The sequence below is a fragment of the Homarus americanus genome, unplaced genomic scaffold (assembly GCF_018991925.1).
Source record: "Homarus americanus isolate GMGI-L3 unplaced genomic scaffold, GMGI_Hamer_2.0 scaffold46275, whole genome shotgun sequence".
Classification (NCBI taxonomy): Eukaryota; Metazoa; Arthropoda; class Malacostraca; order Decapoda; family Nephropidae; genus Homarus; species Homarus americanus.
Window position 1 is genome coordinate 93,669 of NW_024720056.1, and position 14,546 is coordinate 108,214.

The 14,546-nt window shown below is 47.1% G+C and overlaps 1 protein-coding gene across 1 annotated transcript; it reads right to left on the reverse strand.

The window, feature by feature from the left end:
• Positions 1-1,018: 1,018 nt before the first annotated feature.
• Positions 1,019-7,060, reverse strand: LOC121860371 (proline-rich receptor-like protein kinase PERK10). The gene is made up of 2 exons (XM_042357491.1): positions 7,037-7,060; positions 1,019-2,338 (listed from the first exon to the last, which is right to left on the reverse strand). The coding sequence occupies exons 1-2, from the start codon at positions 7,058-7,060 to the stop codon at positions 1,019-1,021; spliced, it is 1,344 nt and encodes a 447-aa protein (XP_042213425.1).
• Positions 7,061-14,546: the final 7,486 nt, after the last annotated feature.

A 14,546-nucleotide genomic window follows, 5' to 3' on the forward strand; every position in this document is an offset into this window, starting at 1 on the left:
AGCAGTTGGGAGATAGTGAAGCGAAGCAGAGACAGCAGTTGGGAGATAGAGTAGGAAGATAAAATGTATTAGAAACTCTGGACTGAGACACAATGTGAGATTACTAAGAGTTGAGGCATTTATTGAGAGAGAGAGAGAGAGAGAGAGAGAGAAAGAGAGAGAGAGAGATCCTATACACACCTGATCATCAGCCTGTCACCATTAACCTAACTAACCTAACCTAGGTATGTAGTAGGTAGTAAGGTAGTAGGCAGCTACCAAACAGGAGGTACTACCGCCTGGGAAGATATTGGGCATAATGTGTTGTCTAATGGTAGACCCTGCTGCCGCCAGCGATAAGTCAGGTTGATGATCTGAGTTTCTGCCTCATTTACACACTATTGCAGGGTCTCAATTGTTTCTCTTACCATTGACAACACAACACAACACAACAACACAACACAACATACATACGTATATTGTTTCTCACTATTGATCTTATTTCATTTTTTTATTTTTTAATGGTTCTTGTTATTATTAATATTATTATTATTATTATTATTATTATTATTATTATTATTATTATTACATTTTCGCCCCCAGGCCCCGTGTGGGTCAGTGACCTGTGCCTGGGTGAACTAATCGAAGAACAATAAATAAAAATAAAATAAAATAAATACCCATTAGCACTGAAGGTCGTCAGGTATTTTCACCCGGCATATGTTTATCATTCGATCTCTTATAAATTATTTCACAATAGGTTAGGTTAGCTTGGGTTAGGTTAATCTTTTAGTGAAATAAACTAGGATGGAGTTTCTTCGGGTGAACTAAATTTTGTTTTCTTTATAGACTCCGAAGTAAAACAGACTTAAGTCATTTTTGAAGTTAAAATCTGTGATATAGATAAGTTTTGGGCCGGTAAATGGGTCTCCATTATGAAGACAGATTAACAACATTACCGCTGACCGTCCTGGGAGTCACACAACCTTATGGAATAGGAAATTATACAGTGATCATGAAAACTTAACTGTATTACCTCTTATGATGCGGCCGTCGAGAGGTGCGGCGTCGAGGTGCAGGCGTCGAAGGTGCGGGCGTCGAAGGTGCGGGCGTCGAGAGGTGTAGGCGTCAGGAGGTGCGGGCGTCGAGAGGTGCGGGCGTCGAGAGGTGTAGGCGTCGGGAGGTGCGGGCGTCGGGAGGTGCGGGCGTCGAGAGGTGTAGGCGTCGAGAGGTGGGCGTCAGGGAGTGCGGGCGTCAGGAGGTGCGGGCGTCGGGAGGTGCGGGCGTCGAGAGGTGTAGGCGTCGAGAGGTGTAGGCGTCGGGAGGTGCGGGCGTCGAGAGGTGCGGGCGTCGAGAGGTGCGGGCGTCGAGAGGTGTAGGCGTCGAAGGTGGGGGCGTCGAGAGGTGGGGGCGTCGAGAGGTGCTGGCGTCGAAGGTGTAGGCGTCGAGATGTGTAGGCGTCGAAGGTGGGGGGCGTCAGGAGGTGCGGAGGCGTCGGGAGGTGCGGGCGTCGAGAGGTGCGGGCGTCGAGAGGTGTAGGCGTCGGTGTGGGCGTCGAGATTGCAGGCGTCGAGAGGTGCGAGCGTCGAGAGGTGCGAGCGTCGAGAGGTGCGGGCGTCGGAAGGTGTAGGCGTCGAGAGGTGTAGGAGGCGTCGAAGGTGCGGGCGTCGAGAGGTGCAGGCGTCGAGAAGGTAGGCGTCGAGAGGTGTAGGGCGTCGAGATTTGCGGGCGTCGAGAGGTGCGAGCGTCGAGAGGTGCAGGCGTCGAAGGTGTGAGCGTCGAGAGGTGCGGACTTCGAGAGGTGTGCGAGCGTCGAGAGGTGTAGGCGTCGAGAGGTGTAGGCGTCCGGGGTGCGGGCGTCGAGATGCGGGCGTCGAGAGTGAGGCGTCGAGAGGTGCGGGCGTCGAAGATGTAGGCGTCGAGAGGTGTAGGCGTCGAGAGGTGTAGGCGTCAGGAGGTGCGGGTGTCGAAGGTGCGGGCGTCGAGAGGTGCGGGCGTCAGAGGTGTACGCGTCAGAGGTGTAGGCGTCGAGAGGTGTAGGCGTCAGGAGGTGCGGGCGTCGAAGGTGTAGGCGTCGAGAGGTGTAGGCGTCGGGAGGTGCGGGCGTCGAGAGGTGAGGCGTCGAGGTGCGGGCGTCGAGAGGTGCAGGCGTCGAGAGGTGCGGGCGTCGAGAGGTGTAGGCGTCGGGAGGTGCGGGCGTCGAGAGGTGCGGGCATCCGAAGTGAGGGCGTCGAGAGGTGCGGGCGTCGAGGTGCGGGCGTCGAAGGTGCGGGCGTCGAGTGCGGGCGTCGAAGTGCGGGCGTCGAGAGGTGCGGGCGTCGAGAGGAAGAAGCTGCGGCAATTCACTAATACTCTCACGCTATGGGTTGGTCCCCTTAGTACAGTGTCTTAACCCTTAGAGTACAGTGTCTTAACCCCTTGAGTACAGTGTCTTAACCCCTTGAGTACAGTTTCTTAACCCTTGAGTACAGTGTCTTAACCTTGGTACAGTGTCTTAACCCTTGAGTACAGTGTCTTAACCCCTTGAGTACAGTGTCTTAACCTCTTGAGTACAGTGTCTTAACCTTGAGTACAATGTCTTAACCCCTCAGTACAGTGTCTTAACCCTTGAGTACAGTGTCTCCCTTGAGTACAGTGTCTTAACCCTTGAGTACAGTGTCTTAACCCTTGAGTACATTGTCTTAACCTCTTGAGTACAGTGTCTTAACCCCTTGAGTACAGTGTCTTAACCCTTGAGTACATTGTCTTAACCTCTTGAGTACAATGTCTTAACCCCTTGTTGATGTCTTAACCTCTTGAGTAGTGTCTTAACCCCTTGAGTACAATGTCTTAACCCCTTGAGTACATTGTTTTAACCTCTCAGTACAGTGTCTGAACCCCATGAGTACAGTGTCTTAACCCTTAGTCACAGTGTCTTAACTCCTTGAGTACAGTGTCTTAACCCCTTGAGTACAGTGTCTTAACCCCTTGAGTACAATGTCTTAACCCTTTGAGTACAATGTCTTAACCCCTTGGTACAGTGTCTTAACCCTTGAGTACAGTGTCTTAACCACTAAGTAAAGTGTCTTAACCCCTTGAGTACAGTGTCTTAACCCTTGAGTACAGTGTCTTAACCCCTTAGTACAGTGTCTTAACCCCTTGAGTACAATGTCTTAACCCCTTGAGTACAATGTCTTAACTGAGTACAATGTCTTAACCCCTTGAGTACAGTGTCTTAACCCCTTGAGTACATTGTTTTAACCTCTCGAGTACAGTGTCTGAACCCCTTGGTCAGTTTCTTAACCCCTTAGTACAGTGTCTTAACCCCTTGAGTACAGTGTCTTAACCCCTGAGTACAGTGTCTTAACCTCTTGAGTACAATGTCTTAACCCCTTGAGTACAGTGTCTTAACCCTTGAGTACAGTGTCTTAACCCCTTGAGTACAGTGTCTTAACCCTAGGTACATTGTCTTAACCTCTTGAGTACAGTGTCTTAACCCCTTGAGTACAGTGTCTTAACCCTTAGTACAGTGTGTAACCCCTTGAGTACAGTGTCTTAACCTCTTGAGTACAATGTCTTAACCCCTTGAGTACAGTGTCTTAACCCCTTGAGTACAGTGTCTTAACCTTGAGTACGTGCTCTTAACCCCTAGAGTACATTGTCTTAACCTCTTGAGTATAGTGTCTTAACCCTTGAGTACAGTGTCTTAACCCTTGAGTACAGTGTCTTACCTTGTAAGTACAATGTCTTAACCCCCTGAGTACAATGTCTTAACCCCTTGAGTACAATGTCTTAACCCTTAAGTACAGTGTCTTAACCCCTTGAGTACAGTGTCTTAACCCCTTGAGTACAGTGTCTTAACCCCTTGAGTACAGTGTCTTAACCCCTTGAGTACAATGTCTTAACCCCTTGAGTACAATGTCTTAACTACATTTGAATACAGTGATTTAAGCCTTTTATTTCGGTGTGCTAACTCTTTGAATAGGAAAATCTGTTCCCTTGAGTACGATGACATTGTACTCAAGGGATTAAAGTGATGTACTCAAGGGTTAAGACATTGTACTCAAGAGATTAAAATAATTTAGAAATGTAAAAGATAAACAATAATTCATAGATTTTGACTTTATCATTGCAGGATGACACACACACACACACACACACACACACACACACACACACACACACACACACACACACACACACACACACACACACACACACACACACACACACACACACACCTTCATTGACTTCACCAAAATTTGATCATCAACAAAGCTGTCCCCACCTTTCAGCTGCTTGAGAGAAACTCCGCTCGTTGGAAATATGCCGACGACTCCACCTTGGGATCAGTGTCAACAACTCGGCTCCCGACTACGCTGCCCTCCAGGATTTATTGAACAGTCTCCAAAATTGGGCCCCAACAACCCCTGCCTGGTCTTCCTCCTAAATGCCACACAACGTAAACACCTAGAAAAAAAAGATACAAAAGAGGGCATGCAAGATTATTCTCTCCCTTCCTACGCCCATATCAAGAAGCGCTCAATACACTGACCCTCTCGGCTCTCACTGACCATCACCACGACCTCATCTGCAAATTTGGTGAAAAATTTTGCACCATCCTCGACATCGCTCCTACTACCACAAGTCCCTCGTCCGCGATTGGCTGTTCGGCACCACAACCGCATCCAGCCCACACGAGCACGAACTGATGCTATAAGAACAGACCAGTCCCAACCATTGTAAACATTATCAACTACTCGTAGTCAACCACTGTGCTCATCCTTTGCCAATTTTACGTTTGCGCTGTTAATGTGTTGATTTTCCATCTAGAAGACCTTCTTCCTCCTTGTCATTAAATACAATATTTGTAACACTTATGTTACTTGAATATTTTTGTCAACCAAGTGACTCATTATGTGACCTTTATCATCTCTGTTTTCTTTATTATATTTTCAGCCCTTTGGCTGTCATGTTCTTTCAATAAACCGTCAATCATCATCATCATCATCATCATCATCATCATCTAGCAGCAGCAGCAGCAGCAGCAGCAGCAGCAGCAGCAGCAGCAGCAGCAGCAGCAGCAGTATATAATAAACACAAACGTGTTGTTAACACTGTATAACACCTGGAGAGGAGACAAGATACAGGTGAGGGAGGCGGCCACTGATGAGCTCCTCCACACAAGGGAAGAACCGCATCATAGCAGCCGCCTGGGGACCACACAGGGGCGTCTTAGGAGGAGGCGGGCGGCCTTTATTGTTGAGGGCGAACACCACCTATTAACAACAAAATTTCACTCTAAACCTGTTGAGGTTAGGTTAGGTTAGGTTAGGTTGGTTAGGTTAGGTTTCCCTAATCTACCCAACTGTGAATGTGTTCCTCACTCAACAATTAGAGACGTGATGTTGATTGAGTACAGTGCCGGCCACACCGCTTCCTTTTGTGTACTGAGAACAAGGTTTAGTCTACAGTGCGCTGTATCCACACTGCCTCTAACAGGTCATATCAGGCTTAGGATTATGAGACCTTAATAACTACATTATAATAACTACATTTAAGAAAGCTTTTAAAGTGGAGTTATTATATTTATGGGTGTTATTGTAGTTAAGATGAGTTATTAGACTAAATGAGGTCAATACATATAACAACGATAGTAATTACATTTACATGTGGTGTGACACTTAAGTAATAACACTTTAATTGCATTCAAGGTTGTTATTTCCTTTAAAGTGAGAAGTAATTACATTTAAGGGCGGTACAGACGCTAGCCCTGGCGGTAAGGAGACGACCTGAGGCAGGCAATAGCACGAGAGGCGATAACTCTGACAGCCTGAGAATAGTAGTGTGTTTGACCGTCATGCTAACTGCTGTCACTACTACCTGCACTCTCTCTCTCTGTACCTGTGTTAGAGACCCACTACTACCTGCACTCTCTCTCTCTGTACCTGTGTTAGAGACCCACTACTACCTGCACTTTCTCTCTCTGTACCTGTGTTAGAGACCCACTACTACCTGCACTTCTCTCTCTCTCTACCTGTGTTAGAGACCCACTACTACCTGCACTCTCTCTCTCTTGTACCTGTGTTAGAGACCCACTACTACCTGCTCTCTCTCTCTCTCTCTCTCTGTACCTGTGTTAGAGACCCACTACTACCTGCACTCTCTCTCTCTCTCTCTGTACCTGTGTTAGAGACCCACTACTACCTGCACTCTCTCTCGCTCTCTGTACCTGTGTTAGAGACCCACTACTACCTGCACTCTCTCTCTCTCTCTGTACCTGTGTTAGAGACCCACTACTACCTGCACTCTCTCTCTCTCTCTCTCTCTGTACCTGTGTTAGAGACCCACTACTACCTGCACTCTCTCTCTCTCTCTCTGTACCTGTGTTAGAGACCCACTACTACCTGCACTCTCTCTCTCTGTACCTGTGTTAGAGACCCACTACTACCTGCACTCTCTCTCTCTCTCTCTGTACCTGTGTTAGAGACCCACTACTACCTGCACTCTCTCTCTCTCTCTCTCTGTACCTGTGTTAGAGACCCACTACTACCTGCACTCTCTTCTCTCTCTCTGTACCAGTGTTAGAGACCCACTACTACCTGCACTCTCTCTCTCTCTCTCTCTCTGTACCTGTGTTAGAGACCCACTACTACCTGTACTCTCTCTCTCTCTCTCTGTACCTGTGTTAGAGACCCACTACTACCTGTACTCTCTCTCTCTCTCTGTACCTGTGTTAGAGACCCACTACTACCTGCACTCTCTCTCTCTCTCTGTACCTGTGTTAGAGACCCAATACTACCTGTACTCTTTCACTCTCTCTCTCTCTCTCCACTTACCTTACTCTATAACCCGTTGAGTACGGTGATTTAATCTCACATGTACATTGTTTATTGTACTCAGGGCATTCGTATTCAAAGTACTAAGTCATTGCACATAAGGGATTAAATATTGTACTCAAGTTTGTTAAGTCATCGGGCTCAGGGATACATGTACATAACTCAACGGGTGGATTCATGGTACTCAGGAGAAATACATCGTACTCAAGGGATTAAATCATGGTACTCAGGAGAAATACATCGTACTCAACGGGTGGATTCATGGTACTCAGGAGAAATACATCGTACTCAAGGGATTAAATCATGGTACTCAGGGGTTAAGAAATTCTCACCTAGACTCTCAAAGGCTCGTAAGATAATGTTAACCGTCGGGCACAAGAGAGGAGAGAGAGCCTCAAGTTACCCTGGAAGAGTCTCTAGGAGTCTCTAGGTGATTGTAAAGACATGTTGGTTGTGTTTGTTTGAGTCTGGGGTACAATTTTAAGCTCAGTCCCTCCCTCCACCTCTCACCTCACCTCACCCCCCCCCAATCCTCCAGTACCTCCTAAACTATAGAGTATTCTTCCCCCTCCCCCTTACCCCACCCCCCAACACCTCCCCTCTACCTCCAACACATCCCCCTACCCCAACACCTCCCCTCTACCCTCCAACACATCCCCTCTACCCTCCACCACATCCCCCTCTACCCTCCAACACATCCCCCTCTACCCCCCAACACATCCCCATCCCATCCCTATCCCTTAAGGACACATTCTATCCTCATCTAGTTTCCCGGACGCTGCAGACACTCACTGTTATTCTCCGCCTCATTTATGAGTCAACTGTGCGAGTCTCTTCCTGACGCCAGACACACACGGAGGCTGGCAGTGTCGTGTGGCGTAGAGGAAGCGAGTCTTAAGAGAACCACCAATGTTGAACTGAAATACTAATAACAGCTAAGATGTTGTAGTGATGTTAAATATAGCTTTAATTACGTGATAAAAAATTAACCGGGCCCTTTCTTTACGGAGGCTGGTCAAACGGGCCCCAATCCTCCAGGGCCCCTTATATATAATAAGACCCAACCTATGCATACTCGTATCTTCATTATGGTTGGAACCTCACTGAAATGCTTAGGTTAGGTTAGGTTAGGTTAGGTTAGGTTAGGTTAGGCCCGTTCATTACTTAACATCTCTCTCACCGACAGACCAACACTACAACCATCCAGTGTGGGAGGTCAATACTCACCTTAACCTCAACAGTCGTGTAGGAGGTCAATACTCACCTTAACCCCAACAGTCGTGTAGGAGGTCAATACTCACCTTAACCTCAACAGTCGTGTAGGAGGTCAATACTCACCTTAACCTCAACAGTCGTGTAGGAGGTCAATACTCACCTTAACCTCAACAGTCGTGTAGGAGGTCAATACTCACCTTAACCTCAACAGTCGTGTAGGAGGTCAATACTCACCTTAACCTAAACAGTCGTGTAGGAGGTCAATACTCACCTTAACCTAAACAGTCGTGTAGGGTCAATACTCACCTTAACCTCAACAGTCGTGTAGGAGGTCAATACTCACCTTAACCTCAACAGTCGTGTAGGAGGTCAATACACCTTAACCCAACAGTCGTGTAGGCGGTCAATACTCACCAACCTCAACAGTCAGGTCACTCACCTTAACCTCAACAGAGGTCAATACTCACCTTAACCTCAACAGTAGGAGGTCAATACTCACCTTAACCCAACAGTCGTGTAGGAGGTCAATACTCACCTTAACCCCAACAGTCGTGTAGGAGGTCAATACTCACCTTAACCTCAACAGTCGTGTAGGAGGTCAATACTCACCTTAACCTCAACAGTCGTGTAGGAGGTCAATACTCACCTTAACCTCAACAGTCGTGTTTGTGACAGTAAAATAAATTTCTCATCTGAACTCACATAAAAATCCAACTGGAGACAGATCGTGTGGGTAAACTTTCCTTGAACTAAATAAAAATGCCAAAAAAGGTGAAGTAATGTGGTGGTGTTATGAGAAAGTAGACCAAAAGGCAGAAAGGAAATTAAATGGTGTATATATGCGGTTCTTCCCCCGAAATGAAAACGTATATATATTTTCTCAACATTATAAATCAAAAAGTATAAAATTTTTACTATGAGGTAAATATAAAAAGTAGCAGGCAACGGGTAGAAATGGACTTTGACCTTCAGTTGTGACCTTTGACCTTTAGCTTTAACCTATGACCTTTACCTGTTACCTATGATCTCTAGATGTAACCTTGGCCTACAGCTGTGACCTTTGCCCTTTACCTGTGACCTTTAACGTTCATCTTGGACCTATAACCTTAAACTGTGATATATGACCTTTAGCTGTGACCTATGACCTACAGCAGTGACCTATAACCTTTACCGTGTGTGTGTGTGCGTGTGTGTGTGTGTATGGGTGCACACAGGAGGGTGTTATGCATCTAATGTGGCAGCATTATGTTAGTGTTAAGGTGCAAGCACTGCTTACTCCCTCTCGCTTTCAGCTACCGCCGCTGGCTAGCCCTCGTGGCGAACAGGGAAGCAACATGCATAAGTCTTCCCCTACCAGTACACAGCCTCTTCACCATCAAGACTCCTGCTGTACCTCCTCGTGGCAACACACGGTAACTGGGTGCCTAGTGGGCCCAGGCTAGACCAGCAGGGGATCTCGGAGTAGCAGAGGACACCAGAGGAATAGCGCATAGGCCCACTGGCATGTGGACACGTCCAGGCTCCTACCAACAACTGCCCCACTGTCTTGTGGATTAACCTTGGGAGGTATAAGGCTGCGGGAGTAAACCCCGAACGAAAACTCTGCGCTGGAGCCCCTCATTAGGCATACATGCTTATAGAGCTCCAAAAAGAGCCCAACGGCGGTATAGGGGGAAAAGGTGACCAACATGGGAACCCAACGACTACACCAGCGGACGAAGGCAATGCATGATGGACAGGCTACTAAGGCGAAACCCAACAACCTGGGCTATCGGCAGTCCATTGCAACTCTCCCTCTCCCCAGTCGTTGCAACACTTGCACCACTAGATCAGGAAAAGGGAGAGCGAAGATGTGTGGTTGCAGCCTGCGCTCCTGCCTCACCACATAAATCAACTCACGCACAGCCATCACCCAGCTCAAAAGACTCCTCATCATCATCAAATCTTTATACCTCAAAAGTCCTATGGCGATGGACAAGTGGAGACGGGGACAGGCAGAGATGACTACCGGGAGTCTCTAGTCACAACTCTGCACATGGGAGGCACAGATAAGATAGTCGTTTATGCACTGGAATCTATGCAACCCGGTCCTGTCTGTGTGACTGAGCAGCCCTTCCGAGGAGTCACTCTGCTCACCCCATATGGGGAGGGGGGCTACAAAAGGTGCCTTAACCATACCCTGCCTAAAAAACCAACCTGACTGGGCAACCGCACCCAGTGAGGTCATCCTTATGCGGTCGAAAACACAATTATAATCCCAGATCAAAACAAAAAACAAACCATACAACCTCTTATGGTCGCTGCATGGAATGTCAAGACCCATCTGGATCCTGGCACTTGTGGCAAAAGAACTGGCTAGGTATAAAATCGACATTGCAGCCATTAGTGAGTCCAGGCTCCCAGACGAGGGTCGACTCACAGAACGGGGGTTCTAGCTAAACCTTCTTCCTCATTTATGGAGTTGGCTTTGCCATCCGCCAACGCATCTTACACAGGCTAACTGAAATGCCTGTTGGGATGAACGAGAGCCTCATGACGCTCAAAGTCCTTCTGAATCACTCACGTCATGCCTTTTTCATCATTGGATATGCCCCAACAGAGGATGACATCAAGGAGGCCTTTTACACTGACCATGGCCGAGTGCTAACCTCTATCCCCAGAGACGACAAGGTTGTACGCTTTGGTGACTTCATGCCACAGTTGGCAGAGATGCTGACATTTGGCAGCGAATCATAGGGCGAAATGGACTAGGCAAATGTAATCCCAACGGCCTACTCCTCCTCAGCAGGTGTGCTGCACACAACCTCACCATCACCAATACTTTGTTTAGGCAGCCCGACAAGTTCAAGGGTTAGTGACAACAAACACGATCCAAACACTGGCATCTCATTGACCACATCATTGTCAGAGAAAGAGATCGCCGAGATGTACTCATCACTCGAGCAATGCGTGGCTCAGACCACTGTGACACTCATCATCGGCACACAGAGCCAGGCTCTCACTTCACGTCGCCCAACAACGGTGATGGCAACAGGTTTCCAAAAGACTTTTTAACACTAAGCGTCTGGAGGATCCAGCAGTAGCGCATGCTTTCAGAGAGCAGCTCGAACATGGGCTGATAAACAACAACATGACAAATAAACAACCCAAATCCCAGTGCAGAATGGGGTATTCTCTAAATTGTCACGACAAAAACCTGCCGAGAGACCCTCGGGCAGATCTAAAGAATACACCAGGACTGGTTTGATGAAAACTTGCTGCTTTAACTGACTAGCAAAACAACCCTCAGCCTCAGACCAAAGCTGATACCTTCCGCAAGAAGAAAGAGGCGGCCCAGCACGAACTTCGCAAACTAAAGAACGACTGGTTTAAAAACAAAGCATGTGAAATGCAAAAACTTCCAGATCAACACAAGATGTACGAATTTTTCAATTCCACTAAAACATTTTATGGGCCAATCACTCATGGCACAGACCCCCTTTGCTCATCCGATGGTAGCTCCCTAATTAAAGACGAAGACGGCATCCGTCGGTGCTGGAAAGAGCACTACCATTTGCTGCTCAACCGAAATACCGCTGTGGGTGTCCTGACTACCCAGCAGGTCCCTCAGCATCCACAGCCGAACCATCTCAGCTATATTCCATCCCTGAATGAGGTAGCTACTGCCATCAAACAGATGAAGAATAACAAAGCCTCAGGGCCTGATGGAATCCCGGCTGAGGTGTATAAAGCAGGAGGACCTCTACTTACCAGCCGTCTCCACTCTCTCCTGGAGATTTATGGGAAAAGGAGGAAATTTCCCAATCTCTTATAGACGCCTCCATCGTCAATATTTATAAGAGCAAGGGCGACAGGTCAGACTCTGGCAACTACGGCGGGATCTAGCTGCTCTCCGTAGCTGGCAAGATTATCGCCCAAGTCCTCCAAAACAGACTTCTCCCTGAGGCGGAAAACTTCCTCCCAGAATCTCAGCGTGGCCTTAGACCATCACGTGGCACCACTGACATGATCCTTGCTGCCTGCCAGATACAGGAAAAGTGCAGAGAACAGCAACGTGACCTGTACATGGCTTTCATCGACCTAACAATCAACAGGGAAGCCCTCTGGCGAACCCTCACCCGTTTTGGCTGTCCATCAAAATTCATCGCCATTGTAAGGCAACTCCACGATGGCATAAACGGAAGTGTCCTGCACAATGGCACCCAGTCTGAGTTTTTCCCCACCCAAACGGGGGTAAAACAATGATGTGTACTGGCACCAACTCTCTTTTTCATTTTCTTGGCTGCCTTCCTTACTCGTGCCAGTGCCAATATAGCCGGCGGGGTGGACATAGAGTACCGGATGAAGGGACTTTTCAAAATAAAACGACTCCAGGCAGGAACAAAGGTGTCGGCAGCTTCCATTACTAAACTTCAGTATGCAAACGACCTCACCCTTGTCGCTCACACAAGAACACGACCTACAGGAGATCCTGAACACCTACGCAGATGCGTATGCACACTTCGGCCTTGAGGTAAATGTGCGTAAGACTCAAATTCTTTTTCAACCTGCCCCTGGTTCAGACACACCTCCACCATCCATCCAGCTTAACTGTACTACCCTCTCTAATGTTACCCACTTCCGGTATCTCGGCTCCCACCTGTCCATCACCGCGGACATCGATGAAGAGATTCAACATTGGATCAGATGTGCGACGCAAGCCTTTGGCAGACTCCATACCCGTGCCTTCAGCTATAGGGAGCTGAAATTATGTACAAAATTGCATATATATAGAGCAGTGGTCCTCCCCACCCTGCTATAAGGCAGCGAGACGTGGGTCACTCACAGGAGGCACCTCAAGGCACCTGACAACTTTCACCAACATTGTCTACATTACATCCTCCGAGTTCGCTGGGAAGACAATAGAATAAATGCCAGTATTCTCACTGACGCCAACTGTAGGAGCATCGACGCTACAATTATCCATGAATAACTACGCTGGGTTGGTAATGTTACCCGCATGGACGACAGTAGACTGCCAAAGCAGCTACTTTACAGTCACCTAACGAATAGTAAACGGAGCACACCTGCATTGCCCCAAGCTACTGTCCTGGCCACGTGGCCACACACCTGCCCATAAGAGCACGAACTGATTGCTGTAAGAACAGCCCAATCCCAACCATTGTAAAAATTATCAACACCTAGTTATTATATATCATATTTGTATCACTTATGTTACTTGTATACCATTTGTCAATCAAGAGACCCATTCCCTAATTATGTAATTGTATATTTTCAGCCTTCCGGCTGCCATGCTCTTTAATAAACTGTTAAATATTATTAATATTATTATTATTAATATTATTATTAATGAAATGCTGCCGGACAACTGATAAGGTATAAAGATTAGTCTCAAGACAAACCTGAAAAGTGCCAAATAGACCCCCTCACCTAGGAGACGATTACTTCACACGGCAAAGCTTAGAGGAGCACCACACGAGAAGGTGTCAATACTATCGAGTTAGCCCGACTGCATATCGAGGCAGACAAGCGCCAACGCCGGAAAGACGGTGCCGCCGCCCCTCCCGCACTAGATGTAGCCCCCTACATGTTCAACATCTGTGAACGACTCTGCCGGTCCCGTATCGGCCTCTTTAGTCACCTCAGAAATCACCAACCTAGGAGACATCCTTAATAACTCATATCATTGTATTATGGCTGGATGATCATCATACGCGATTCCGAGTGACACCAAAGTAGTAGTAGTATGATCTTTACCTGTGACCTATAACCTCTAGCTGTGACCTATGACCTTCGGTTGCGACCTATGAACGTCAGCTGTGACATATCTTTTACCTATGAGCTATATCTTTCAGCTGTGACCTATGATCTTCGGCTGTGACCTATAACCATCGGTTGTGACCTATGACCTTCGGTTGCGACCTATGATCTTCAGTTGTAACCTATGACCTTCAGGTGTAACCTATGACCTTCAGGTGTAACCTATGACCTTCAGCTTTGACCTTGACCTCTAACTTTGTCCTTCAGCCTTGAGCTTTGACCTTCATATGACCATGCTCAAGAGACGTTAATTTGTGCTTTTGCTCATCGTCAATAAGATGCCTCAGTCTACAAGATGGAGACATAATAATAATAATAATAATAATAATAATAATAATAATAATAATAATAATAATAATAATAATATTAATAATAATAATAATAATAATATTAATAATAATAAGAGCAACAATAACAACACCGACCTAAACAATGTCTAGCCAATAACATCAAGAACAACAACAATAACAACACCGACCTAAACAATGTCTAGCCAATAACATCAAGAACAACAACAATAACAACACCGACCTAAACAATGTCTAGCCAATAACATCAGGTTTTTGAGAGAGACGGAGAGACATAATAAAGACAGGGGGAAACATGTGGAGAATGCCCGGCAGGAAACGTCACCTGCTGCAGGAGATGTCGACTGCTTCAGGAGGCCGGCCCACAGTCGACTGCTTCAGGAGCCCGGCCCACATTATTGGGGAA